Source organism: Pelobates fuscus, chromosome 1 (genome assembly GCF_036172605.1).
Source record: "Pelobates fuscus isolate aPelFus1 chromosome 1, aPelFus1.pri, whole genome shotgun sequence".
In the NCBI taxonomy this organism is placed as follows: domain Eukaryota; kingdom Metazoa; phylum Chordata; class Amphibia; order Anura; family Pelobatidae; genus Pelobates; species Pelobates fuscus.
In genome coordinates, this window is record NC_086317.1 from 384,027,186 (window position 1) to 384,041,686 (window position 14,501).

At 40.2% G+C, this 14,501-nt stretch overlaps 1 protein-coding gene across 3 annotated transcripts in view; it reads left to right on the forward strand.

The window, feature by feature from the left end:
- WNT10B (Wnt family member 10B) overlaps positions 1–12,471 on the forward strand; it is a 35,462-nt gene extending 22,991 nt beyond the window's left edge. For all 3 annotated transcript variants that reach the window (XM_063444727.1, XM_063444726.1, XM_063444728.1), the window contains 3 exons: positions 4,591–4,853; positions 8,779–9,155; positions 11,191–12,471. In XM_063444727.1, coding sequence (XP_063300797.1) covers positions 4,591–4,853; positions 8,779–9,155; positions 11,191–11,649 — 1,099 coding nt within the window. In that variant the 3' untranslated portion in view covers positions 11,650–12,471. The remainder of the gene's footprint in view (positions 1–4,590; positions 4,854–8,778; positions 9,156–11,190) is intronic.
- Positions 12,472–14,501: the final 2,030 nt, after the last annotated feature.

A 14,501-nucleotide genomic window follows, 5' to 3' on the forward strand; every position in this document is an offset into this window, starting at 1 on the left:
TCAAGTTGCAGATTAATGAAAATTATCCTGGGTTTTATCAGCATCCATTAATTCAGTGGATGAGTTCCAATGGCTTTATCAGGAGCTTAACTGTTTCATCCAAGCTTTATGTGCAGTTCTATGTGGTGCATTATCTGGCTGGCTGTGTGGGAACAGTGCCTAGTCATGTGGCGTGTCCGGGTCCCCCACACCGGTCAGGACGTAGCCAGCGCCCCTCCATCTCTCCGGGTGCTCGGCCCCAGACGGCCCCCCAGATTAACCCAGGCCTCCCCCCGTACGCACCGCGGCCCGGTGGGCACTCGGGGGCATCCTGAACGTTTGCGGCCCCTCCACCCAAAGAGTCCACATGCCCAGTGTCCCCTGCACCTCCCCCGTACCTCCAGTACCCCGGCAGGTTCCAGGTCCGCTCTGTGTGTCTCTCCCATCGCCGGCCGCTGCTACTGGGCCAGAGCTGCACGGCCCCGCGGCCACCGGTCCACCGGGGGCGCGTTCCTCCCAGCCCCGTCGGGCTCACAGCGGTGGGGACAAGTTCCTCCGGGTGCCCACCTCATCCGGAGGTCAAGCGGCCCTGGTGTTAGCTCCCAGGCCATCCGGACAGACCGCCCGCAGCACCGATCTCCGCGGGTCAAAGGGTGGGCGGAGGGTGTCCCCCCCACGCATGGGTTAGCCGTTTCTCACGTCAGACTGCTGGCGGGTCCCACATAATTAGCCTCTGCCATTGCTGGGCTGCATCGCAGGCACCGGTCAGGGTCTCCCTCCTCGGCGTCTGCGGTCCCCGCGTGGCCGGGATTACCCCCGCCGCCCGGGGGGGGGAAACGGGGCCGTGCCCCGGGCCAAGGGTCTCTCCATGCCAGGAATGTTTATGTTGCGGCGGGTTGGTTCTGTGTTACGCTATTTCACGGCTCCATGCTGCTTGTAATGGCGGCCGATGCTCCAAGGCCGCGTGTAGGCCAGATCCAGTCTTCTCCGCCCATTTGCCACTCGATCGGCTTCTTGCAAATACCAGGCGGGTGTCAGAGCTTTCCCCCCTCAAATGCAGCATATTTCGCTTTTTTTGAGCGGTTTTGGGCCATGTTTAATGCTTTTTCAGGCGATTTGCCGCTGGAGCCCATCTAGATGGCGTCCAGTCGGCCCGGCGGCCCGGCCCCGCCCCCGGGAGGCTTCTTCTGAAGCTCTGTATATATCTAGCAGTGTGGGTGGTTTGCCTGGGCTGGTCAGGTACAGGCCAAGGGCAGGAGCTGCGATAGCTGCTGTGGGCTGTTCTACTTCAGTGTGGATTCCTGTTCACAAGAGTGTGGATGAAGTGATCTGAGATCACTTCCTCTAAGTGTTGCAATGCGTAAATCAAGGATTGTCTGTAACCACCTGCAATCACCACCCAGTTTGCACTAGCAAATATCTGAAGTCCCACTGGGACTCCTGATAGGCCAAAGTCTGTTTGTCTCTCACAACCCTGAGTGTTGTGCAAAGACACTTTGAGTTCCATGCATGGCACAGGTGCAATAACTTGCTGATCGCTGACCTAGTATATTGCACAAGCTAATACTTCTCTGAAGCTGACATTGTTATAAAAACCTCTTTCTGGGAACACCAGAGAAAGTCTCTAGAAAGTGCAAGCTCTTTGTCACTCTCTGCATGTGTGCAGTTCTGGTTGACTGAACGACAAAGTTGCTTGCCAACTCAGCATGCATGTATTTGGGTCTGACGTCCCTTTTCTGATCTTGTTTCCTGCCAAATATTGGTGATGACACATATTGTGCCGCAGGCCACCTCTTTTCTGGCTGTCCTTCCTGCTTTTGTAGCCTCAGGTGTTGTGGGGTTTGCCATATTATTTGTATAAAAAGTATCACTCTAGAATAAAATAGTTTTAAACATTTTCGATTCTCTTGTCATCGATCTGTCCAAACCCGTATGGTGAAGTTAATCTATGGTACGTCTCAGATGGCAGTGACAGCGTTAAAAAAAGCCTCACAGATAGTGCCATTCTCTTAAAATTTCTTTTAAGTTGCACAAACTCTGGTGGTTGCGGCCATTGGAAATACTTAACAAGTGCCTAAAGTGATGGAATATAATATTCAAAGGAATGCAATTTTCTGGAGGCTTGAAGTTTTATTTTTATTTATTGCCTGTGTGCTTTACAGGTCCTATCCTGTATTTTAATGTTGCACGTACATCTGTTAAAACTCGGATCCAAATTAGTATTCTGATCCCAGCAGAAACGGCATGCGATCGTGTGCCAAAATGTGATATGTTAGTGCTGAAAGGATGTGTTAAAAAGTATATGTCCACGTACAGTGTGAGGTTCGTGGCAGTAAATCAGGGTGGATAATGAAAGATATGGAATAACCAGGGCAGAGAACTTGTGACCTCTAGCCTAGAGTCCTTCCCATAGACTCTGTGTAGCGGAGGAAGATGGGGATCTGTCTTGCTTACAGTGCTGTATTTTAAGCACATTATTTATTTTACTACATGAACTGTCACTTCTCTGGAATTTACACAATTGAGCTAAACATTTGAAATGACATATACGTCTCGTTAACCTCTCTTTCTTTAAAAGTTAGAGTAAAGAAAGATGTAGCAAGAGACATCACAATGCAGTTCAGACGAGGCAAGACAAGGGCAAACATTGGAAATGAGTTAGAGAAAAAGAAAACTTGTTTAATTGCTACTCTTTTCTGTATGCTTGACTGCTGACCCAACCAGTCCCAACCATCAACCCGTTGCCCCCCAATAATACACGTGACACCTCATTCTTGTGGATAAGGGCAACGGCCACAGGTTTATTTAACTTAACAATTTTGCTCAGTCAAAATCTGCCAGCTGTTGGGTGTTTGCCCAACAGGCAGTTCTCACACACATTCGGTACCATGAGCCTCGCCAGCCAGCTCCTCGCCATCAGCTCCGTGCCGGCTGTCGTCTCCCCAATGTCCTTTCTTCCTCTGCGCTGTCCAGAGAAACCGCTAAGCTGTGACAACATAAAACAAAAGCACGAGACACAAGCCACAACACCAGAAACAGGGAGGGGGGGTGGGTGGGAAAACAGTCAGGAGCCCTCAACTGATCCTGCCGACTGGTAAGTCCCCTCCCTCTCCCTTTCTTTAAGAACCCCCCAATCTTAGCAACATTGTATCTTCTCTGATCCATCCCACAATCTTGGGCAGCAGTCATGTTCCCCCTTCCTTATTATTCCAGTGGGAATCTTTCTCCGTACTGCCTGACAATCCAAAGGACAGTGTAACTGTATAACCATGCTTGACAGAGAGGAAAAATAGAGGTTCTCCGTTTCAGGATGAAGATTTATAAGATTTATAAGTTTAATATAGGGAAAAACATCCTGGGAAGTGACTGCTCCACTTTAACACTCCATTGCCCAAATACAAACTAAATGAAAATCACTATTTAGTAGATATACCCCAAATGTAAACTTGCATGCATTTAATTATGCATCTTTTCATTGGGGACATATCTAAAAACATTTTGCAAAACTTGCAGACCTCTTCTCTGCTGCATTTGCAAGCTCTATCCTTCTATCTCCGCCCAAACTTTCTGTGACTGTCCAATCACAGACTTCCCAATGCAGCTCAATGAGAAGTCTTTGCAAGGCATGTACTCAGAGCAATTGGAGGTATAATTATTGTCATCATGGGCTAACGTCCCTAATCTGGTGGTAGGCAAACGTTTGGTAGCACAAGTAAAACCTTTAGGGTGCTGGCCCTATTTTTTAAGGAAATATTAATTAATGTTGAGGAATTCTGTTTGTGTTATGTATGGGTGTGGCAGATACTTTGTGAGGTTAAATGTAAATGGGCTTTATATATTGCGTGTTATGTGTGTGAAATATCTCTAGTATGCTGGCTGTTTGTGTGGGTGGGTTGTTTGTGGTATTGTATATGCGTTGGCAGCATGCTGTTTTATGTGTTTTTTGTGCCCTGTTTGTGATATTTGTCTGAGTATGATTGTCTGTGGTATTATGCATGGGTGACATGTGTTTGTGTGCTGTCAGTGATAATTGTGTGAGTTGCTTGTAGTTTGCTTGCATATGTATGTGGGCTGTTTGAGGTACTGTGTGTGTGTGTGTGTGTGCTGTTTGTTGTGTTTTGTATGCATGTAGACTTCCTGGGTTTTTGTGCATATATAAGTGCATGTATGTAGGTTGCAATGCTTGTAATTGTTTGTGTGTAGTGCGGGCTGCATGTGGTATTGTGTATGGCTTGAGTGTAATTATTATTATTGTGTTTTTATTATTGTGTTAATTATAGAGATACCTATAAAAACTATATAAAATACACAGTTAACCGTATATTATGTATAAATGTCACTATCAAGGGGTTTATCTAGAGCTATTTTACCTAATTCCTAAGCCAAGAGTCCAGCCGCCTTTTCCTAATTTTCTTTAAACATATATCACTCAGACTGTGTGAGACAAGTGCAGTCACATCTACTCCCATTGACAAATATATGCAGAACAGACATAAAGTTGCCTTTGAACAAACATTATGGACCAGGAAATGCTTTTTTTACTTCATGTGATCTTATCTGCAAAGTCATCCCTTGGGTCTTTAAACATGTCTCTCTTTGTTTCCTCACTAGAGTTCTCTGCAATGATATCCTGGGTTTGAAATTACCCAATGACCCTATACTGACTCCCAACACCGTCTGCCTGACTTTACCTGGCCTGAGCAAGCGCCAAATGGGCCTTTGTGTGCGCAGCCCTGATGTCACAGCCTCAGCTTTGCAGGGAATACAGATTGCTATTCATGAATGTCAGCATCAGCTAAAAGGGCAACGCTGGAATTGCTCAACATTGGAAACTGGTGGCAAAGTACCCCACGACAGCGCTATTTTGAAGAGAGGTACGGGTATAGAAAAATTTATGGACGTGTACATCCTGGAGAGAATTGATAACTTTTAATTTGCAGGAAAAAACTGCTATGTGTTATTTGAATGAAAAAAAAATACCCATGCTGCAAAGTTTAATGAAGTCTAGTAGTCAAACGGAGCATCAGGGGCTACCTACAATAGAATTACAAAAATACATAGTACAATACTTCCAAAACACCTGACTGCATAGCATTCTCGGCACCCTTCCCAGCCTGTAACTGGAACGGAGTTTGCAAAATATTCAGGCTGGTGGCCCTAATTATTGAACTCAGATCAGTATCAGGAAATACTGCCCTCCTGCCAACACAACCCAAACCAACCTACTCTGTGTAAGACAAGTGTTTGCAATGTTGAGATTTACCACCTATTTGCAAAAAATAAATATGTCACTATAGTGTGTTAATGTCTATGCAGTCTGTTTTTACAGTGCTGTGAAGTTTCAGTATATTCCTAAAGTTATGACTAATGAGGCTGCCAGGCATGTATGTATAGCATAATCAGAATATAATAAGACTGGCAGAAACTCTTGCCTGCTGCATTAATATATATTTTTTTGCCTGTAATCACTAGTTAGACCCGTGTACCCACTCTTAGTAATCATCACTCGATGAAAAAAATAACCTTTCTTGTGTTCTAAATGTTACGCAAGTGCTAGCATTCTCCTCCTGTTAATACATGTGTTTGAGTTTACATATAATGTTAGAGGATTTATTATCACCTGTGTAACAATTCTATTTATGGGAATGCTATTTAAAATTTAGGTTTTATAGCAATATCTAGTGTACTTAACGTTCATCATCTTAAAAAGGAAATTTCATTAACTTTGACAAAAATATATAAATTATAATGGTGCAGAAAAAATGATCAATGTGAGAGAAAGAAAGTCCTTAAGACGGTTAAGATTGTTAAGGTTCTATTAAAGTTACTGTATACATTTCACAGAATTGGAAACATTCTTGTTCCAGCTTGATATTCATGTCAAACTCAGCAAAAGAACATAAAGCTCGACAATAACCACTGTGTAATGGTAGTTTGGTTATGTCGAATGCATGTGTGAAGGTCACGTACAAGTTTAAGCAACATCATACTTTTATGAACTTTTATGAACCATATAACACATGACAGTTTTGTTTTGTTACCTCTTCTTTTTGGAAGTCATTAACCTTCCAAACCAAAAACCACTAGAGATTGGGGAAAGTTGAGAATATTGTGCTGAAACATATTTTTAGTTTGTAAAATGGTCTTCACTGAAGAGCTTTTGTATCCTTCATTCTGTACGGACATTAACCAACCAAATGTCTACTCTAGTTTACCAGTCAGAAATCAACACAAATTATGTACATACGCCAACAGTTACACAAACACCCCCATGGGAGATAGTATAGTGTGGGATACACTATACTATCTCCCTGATATCTCTTGGAAGTTGTTAGTTGTATCTCTGTATAATTTCTAAAATGTGAACAACTAAAGTATTTTTTATTTTGTTCAGATGGCTGATGGAAGTCAGCTACCCCCTACCTCTGTGGCATCCCAAGCATGTGTCCATACGTAGGAATCTGACCTTCTACATCCATGGTTCTAACATGATAAACTCGCTTACTGAGAACCTGAGAAACAAACAACTGGCTTTACTCCAGCTGTAGAGACATTTGGTTTAAGACACATGTATCATGAGTGTAATCCATAACAGAAAATAGCAATATGATGGCAGATCTATGGACGGAATTAATGCTGGGAAAATTAATAATCATTAGTGAGTTTGGAACCTTTTTTTTTCTTCAAGATACTGTGTAGAAATATCCCTAAACTAAAAGTGATTTGAGACCTATCCTTTGAAATAGAGCCAAATACTTGTTTCGGCTTTAGAAATCAGCCTTACGGCATCTTGAATGAAGGCCAATGAGCAAATGGATAGGAACGAGAAGCCTATAAAATAAAACAGAAGCTTAAGGTGACATAGCGCTAGGAAAGGATTCATCGCAGCTGCTCTCAGTGGGAAATTCCCAAATACAAGTAGCAACTTCACAAAGTTTATGGTTCTGGCTACATGGATGGAGGGCTTGTATCAAGCAGCACTCATGTAAACCCCTTACACGTTACCTGCTTTATTGATCACCAAGATACCTGCTTTATTGGTCACCAAAATGCCTGCTTTATTGATCACCAAGATACCGGCTTTATTGGTCACCAAAATGCCTGCTTTATTGATCACCAAGATACCGGCTTTATTGGTCACCAAAATGCCTGCTTTATTGCTCACCAAGATACCGGCTTTATTGGTCACCAAAATGCCTGCTTTATTGGTCACCAAAATACCTGCTTTATTGATCACCCAGATACCTGCTTTATTGATCACCAAGATACCTGCTGTATTGATCACCAAGATACCTGCTGTATTGATCACCAATATACTTGCTTTATTGATCACCAAGATATCTGCTTTATTGGTCACCAAAATACCTGCTTTATTGATCACACAGATACCTGCTTTATTGATCAGCAAAATACCTGCTTAATAGATCACCAAGATACCTGCTTTATTGGTCACCAAAATACCTGCTTTATTGATCACCAAGATACCTACTGTATTGATCACCCAGATACTTGCTTTATTGATCACCAAAATACCTGCTTTATTGATCACCAAGAGACCTGCTGTATTGATCACCAAGATACCGGCTGTATTGATCACCCAGATACTTGCTTTATTGATCACCAAGATACCTGCTGTATTGATCACCCAGATACTTGCTTTATTGATCACCAAGATACCTGCTGTATTGATCACCCAGATACTTGCTTTATTGATCACCAAGATACCTGCTGTATTGATCACCAAGATACTTGCTTTATTGATCACCAAGATACCTACTTTATTGGTCACCAGAATACCTGCTTTATTGATCACAAAAATACCTGCTTTATTGATCAGCAAAATACCTGCTTTATAGATCACCAAGATACCTGCTTTATTGGTCACCAAAATACCTGTTTTTATTGAACTTTTACATTTTTTATACATTTCAGTCTTTCAAAGTTTAGTGCAGAGTTTTTTAACCCCAAACTCATGACCAGAATTGAGTTTATTTTACTGTGGAAGTTTTATGCAACACATTAAACCTTCCTATGGGCACATACAAACAAGTAGCTGAGGACGCAATCACAATACTACATTTTGCAGCATTCCATCATGATGTGTGGTGATATCAGTTCTTGCTGGCCATAGAGGAGTATCCAAATGCTCCTTAGGGCAGGGCTCTTTTAATACTATGCAAGATGTGGAAAGCAAGCCCTTAGTAAGCCTTATGCAACTCTGTGTTCTACAAACAAACTCCATATTAACATTCTATATACACATTTACACAGCCACAAACACGCAATGTGAGTTTACAAGGTCCTTTCTAACTATCTAGCAATACAACACCATAAAGTATCAGTGATATGCCAATGTATGAATGAGGATGTACAGATATCTTCCTTATGTTGGCTTAATGGGACAAGAGAGTATATAAAGTATAGAGTTTATAATATATTTTCACATATTCCTGATCTTTATGACTCAACAACACAGACATAATTGGGCCTTCAATATTACTAGCCTCTCTTTCCAAAAACAAGCAATCTGCCCTTAATAAATCATAAAGATATGGTTCTCCATATTGCCAAGAATGTTAACAGAACATAACAATACATACTGCAGATTAAACGTTATGGGTGTCTGGTGCATTTTCATTCCAGATATTCATTATTTGAAAGAAACACTTTTTTCTTTCATCCATATATATTAAATAATTTGTTATGCAGCCTATATAATATCAAGTAACAAGACTGTTTGAAAAACATTCATATTCAAAAAACAGTGTTGTTAATAGATTTTGTCTTTCTGTCCATTAGGCTTTCGGGAGAGTGCCTTTGCCTTCTCGCTCTTGGCTGCTGGAGTCATGCATTCAGTGGCCACAGCTTGTAGCCTGGGGAAGCTGCAGGGCTGTGGTTGTGAATGGAAGCGTCGAGGCACAGAAGAGTCCATACGATTGAAGCTAAACCAACTACAACTACAAGCTTTGTCCAAGGTGAAGGGTCTGTCTCGGGACCTGACACCCCTTCTCCGAGAAACTCCTGAGCCCAGTCCCCAAGATACATGGGAATGGGGAGGCTGCAAGCATGAACTGGAATTTGGAGAAAAATTCTCCAGAGATTTCCTAGACTCAAGGGAGTCACCAAGAGATATTCAAGCAAGAATGAGGATACATAATAATCGTGTCGGGAGGCAGGTAACTGCACCATCACAATTTATATTATTAATGTGGATGCACCTTTGGATTTATAGTGAGCTGGGATGTCCACATTAAACATAGTATATACAATGCTGGCTTTTTGTGTATGATATATCTTTAATTTAATGTCATATTATATTATTAGTAATTTTATTGGGTTTTTTTTATCCAACATATCAATCACTTTCAAAAATGGAAGATACATGAGAGATCAGACATATTTATTGCACATTGAAAGTAATCATAGCCATATTGTGATTATTGACTTTCAGTGGCTTATATTTCCATTTATTTTTATTTATTTTATTGGTGGTAGTCTCTTCAAGAGAAATTATTAAATGTCAAGGATTGGTATTGGGAATGAGTAAAATATATTTCTAGAAAATGTAATAGGTTTAAAAATGATTTGGTGAGCACTGCTTACAAAGAGTAGTTTTTGCAGCAGAATAACAGCACAAAAAGCATACTTCTGTCCCTGCGTACGCAAGTACAAGATTAGCACGTCACAGGGCCATCTCAGAATCAGGTTACTTGTTTATTCACCCATTAACCACCAAACATTAAACCATAGTTTCTCCAGGTGTGAGCCTCCCAAACGTTTCATACACTCAACCTGCATCTAATTCAAAACCCTCTCCACCCACATCTACTTAATGTCTCAATAACCCAGAGTTTCTATCTTCTATGTCTCAAACATCCCCAAGCTGAAAGATGGAGAAATATGTTTTGAGAACCTTCCCTTAAATGTCTCAATCTTTTTTTAATACCTTCCACAACAACCCATTGATGGACATAGGTATTTAGATTCTGCTACTTTTCTAGATTTTTTTTTTCTAGCTTAAATTATCAGTTCTGATCGTCATTTCCACTATTTATGACATTTACATATTTTCCCTAATTATTTTCTTTTGTATAACTGTTTGTGCAGTGCATTCCATTTATTAAGAATTTTATCTTTTTGTTTTTGCATTAAAAAAATATTCTGTTTCTTGCTATTCTCTAAAAGCACTTTTAGTTTAGTGCAGAAAGCAAAGTAGAATACTTACATAATATGTTCTCATATAGTGGGACATCATTGTGGAACATCCAAAGAAGTAAATTGACAAAGAAAAGACAAACTAGATAAATCTCCTCCATTATTTTCCCAAAGTATCAGCACAGAACATCAGTCAAAGAACTTGAACACCCTACTGTAATATAATATTCTCTTAACTCATGGCACAGTCAATGGTGGCCAAAGCCTGGAGACCACGTGCTACTTCTTTCTGGTTATTTAACAACTCATCCTTTCATAATATTCAGAAAGAGAATAGAAAAAACCTCTGCTGAGAGTCTTACCTGTTACTCAGTATTTTTGAGGAAGAGGACTCTCAGTATTTTTGAGGGAGGATCAGTCATCTCAGGGCCTTCAAAGACCACTAGGGTATTTTATCTCCCAAGGAAGAATTATCTTGTGTCCCCTGTGGAAATTAGTGAAATATTAGATGTGGAGAATGGGTTAGCAGAACATATTGTTTGTGTTACATGTATTGTAACATATTACATCTTTCTACCAGCATGTTGTACAAGTATCGAACAGCGTTGTGTTAAGGGGACCTTGATAAAGCATTTTTATAAATACACAAACCTGAGGTACTAAAATGTCACTGGCTGTGGATACCTGGTGGCGTACATGTTACTATCAATTACAAATATTCTAGAATATGCCATTATTTAATTTGGATGGTCAGGTTTGGAAAAGAATGTTCAAAGTCCACTAGCACCTGTGAAAAGTTTGGAAAGAGTACTGGCCTTTTCATACACTGGAATGTATTCACTGAAGTAGGAATTATGGAGAACTGGAATTTGTTGGGGCTCAAAATAACAGATCTGGAAAATTGTATAACTTATTTTTTCCAATTGTGCTATTTCATTCCAGTTTAGTGAATAAATTCCACAGTATTTATACTGTATAAGTCATTGTTCTCAGACGTTAAAAGTGTTATTGCATATTGTTTTTTACTTCTATCTTCTAACACTGCTTTTGTTGCAGTCTGTGACAGAGAATATGAAGCGGAGATGTAAATGCCATGGCACATCAGGGAGCTGCCAGTTCAAGACATGTTGGCATGTGACTCCGGAGTTCCGTTCTGTTAGCACCATACTAAAGGATAAGCTACAACGGGCTGTGTTTGTCAACTCCCGTAACAAGAACAGTGGGGCCTTCCATCCACGACTTAACAAGAAGCGTGTGGTTAGTGAGCTTGTCTACTTTGAGAAGTCTCCTGATTTTTGTGAGAGGGACCCCAGAGTAGACTCTCCAGGCACTCATGGACGAGTGTGCAACAAAACAAGCCATCAGATGGACAGCTGTGCCAGCCTATGCTGTGGGCGAGGGCATAACATTCTCATGCAGACACGCCAGGAACGCTGCAACTGCCGGTTCCACTGGTGCTGCTATGTTATGTGTGAGGAGTGTCGGGTGACACAGTGGGTCAATGTCTGTAAGTGATCTGAAATCAATGGAAAGCTCTTTTCTGGGCTGAAAGCAATTAATTTATTCTTTCATAGCACTGACAATGTACGCTTCTCTGTACGTGGAACTTAACATGCACAGTAAGTCACTGACTAAATACTTTGGCGTCCCACATCTGCTGCCCTGTGGCTCCAGGACAAAAGATGACAGGGTCATTAGCAACTTGCTCTGGATTCCAACATCTTTCGCCCTTGAATACTTTTGTCTGCCCCAACTAGAACATTTCAGTCCACCGGCCAAAGTTACAAAATTTATACATTCCACAGCTCTACAAAAACACAAAGAGCCGGCAAGGAACATATGGATCTGTGTATCTCAGTTTGCATATTGAGACAGTGGCTGTAAACCATTAATTTAAATTTAAAATTTTGGATGCGTCACACAAACATCCTATGGTCTGATGGAACTAGGATATATATTCGTATAATGAGCATATTTCCTGTCATTGCATTGACATTTCCTTCGGAAAGGGAAGAATGGAATGAGGGCTGGAGGATTTTGCAAGAGGGAGCCAAATAAATGATGTCAAATAGAAACAAAAACTGTCTGGGTCACAAATAAGATGTTAAAATTTTATATGGGCCTGCTTTTAAACCTAGATAGGTAACATTCTAAATGTATAAATGTATTTACGCACTATGTGCAGAGAACTGTGGCAGTAGAAGGCATAGTGTTTGAGCTTTGCCTGACTCCAAGACCTCCTAATTCTGACACCTCCTGATCAGACAGTTTTATCAAAGGAGGTCCGCGAGGATGTGAATAGGGGTTTTATTTATTGGAGTTTGCGTATTTCTATTAAATTAAACTGAAATAACTTGTTTGTTTCTCTTTCAATGTTTTATTGTCTTCAACCTTATTTATTAATAATTCTTAGATTCAAGTGTATATATATTGCTGTGGGGATGGTTCAAAGGATGCTTCATAAAATGTGGTTTCTGTTTAGTGAAATATGAAAAAATAAAAAAAGTGCTGCCATTAGAACTCATAGGCGTCTTTACAGTACCACCGACTGAAACCCCCTAGACACATTCTCCCAGTCACACAAACTCTCCCACAAAGATGGATACAACCGAACACACACTTACATGTACTCAAACACACACACACACACATGGATACACACTGACAGAAACTAATACACAGATAAAAGATGCACTCAAGCACGTGACTTACCAATTAGGCTCAGACAGAGTAGGGGCAAATGTAAAAATTACTCACACACACTCAAGACACTACACACAGAATTCAGTCAAGCTCAGTCTCCTCTACACGCACACTGACAGGGTTGTTTACAAAAATGAGAATTCAATGTGAATTCAAAGTAAATTTGATATTTAAGGCCAAAGTTGCTGAACTGAAAGCATAGCTGACTTAGAGAATGTTTCCAGTTTGGCTATTTTTCCATGAATTTAAAACTCAATTACTTTTGATGAGCTGATAAGAGAGAACGGTCTAGGATTGACAGATATGTAGTGTAATTGTAGCCAAGTCCTTTTGTTGGTACAAGTGGAATAAACCACATTTGCATTGAAGTTGAGTGATGTGTTGCTTTCTGACTACCAGTGGAGACTAGTGAAGTTGTAAAGGTAAACTACAAGCCCCATAACCACTAAAGCACACTGTAGTACTTACAATGCTTACAATGGGAAGTTGTCAGCATGCTGTAGGGATAATGGTGCTTTGAGTGTTACTTTAAGAAGGCAAACAGCTTGAAGGAAAGCTGTGTATTAGTATGCTTAAGTCTTGGTCTCCATAGATATGAAAAACAAAAAGGCTAACAAATCTTGAAAAAGGGCAATTAGATTGGCTAGACTAGAAAGAAAAAAAAAACTAGAGACCAAGATAACTTTCAAATATATGTATATTATTACTTTTACATTGATGTCAAGAAATGAAAGATAGAAAATATTGGTCCATTGAAATCTGAAATGGGTAGGCTGTAAAACATTTAGGTACAAAGATAGACTAGAAACATTGCATTTATTGATATTACAAAAAATAAGTTTTAGGGCAGAGATAATATTTTGAAATATATACAGTGCATATATACTGATATCTACAGGGCTATTTTGGTGATCTTTTAATTAACAGGACTGTACAAAAGAGAAGAGCAACATTAATCGAGAAAAAAATTTGTCACCTAACACAGCAAACACGTTTTTTATTCTGAGAACAATAAAGATATGTAATTCTTTTACTTGTTTTAGCAAATCCAACATATGTCTTTGTACATTTTCCCAAAGCATTCAATACTTGGCTACAGTACCGTAAATATAATCCATTTCTTCCTGATTTAATGAGGAATCATTGTCACTTTGGAGAAAGATTGAAATTACTTCTTCAGTTTTTTGTTTTTTTGTTTGTTTTTTATCAACAGCAGCAACACAGCTGTGCAAATGTTAAACATTAAGCAACCTATATACACACTTTACATATTGTGTGAAAGGATATTATGGCAGGTACCACCACACAACTAAGATACTTTTAATTGTAAGCCAGATTCCTAATTGTGTAATCTACGCCATGGACTGACTAAAATACTATAGTGAAATATCTGCCAGATCCATTATTCTGGCTGCTGGACCCATAATAATATAATGTAAAACATATTACATCTACTTTTGACACATAGTTATCCACATTTCCAGATCCAATAATTTTCAGAAGTAAGTGGTAATCTCAGGATGGGAAAAACTGCTATTTGCAACAAAACTTGAAACAGTCTGATTGGCTCTAGATCTGGTGAGTCCTACAAATGCATGTGCATCTCCTTGCATATGTGCTCCCAGCGCTGCCTGCAAGGGAGAAACTCATATCTGTTGACCCTG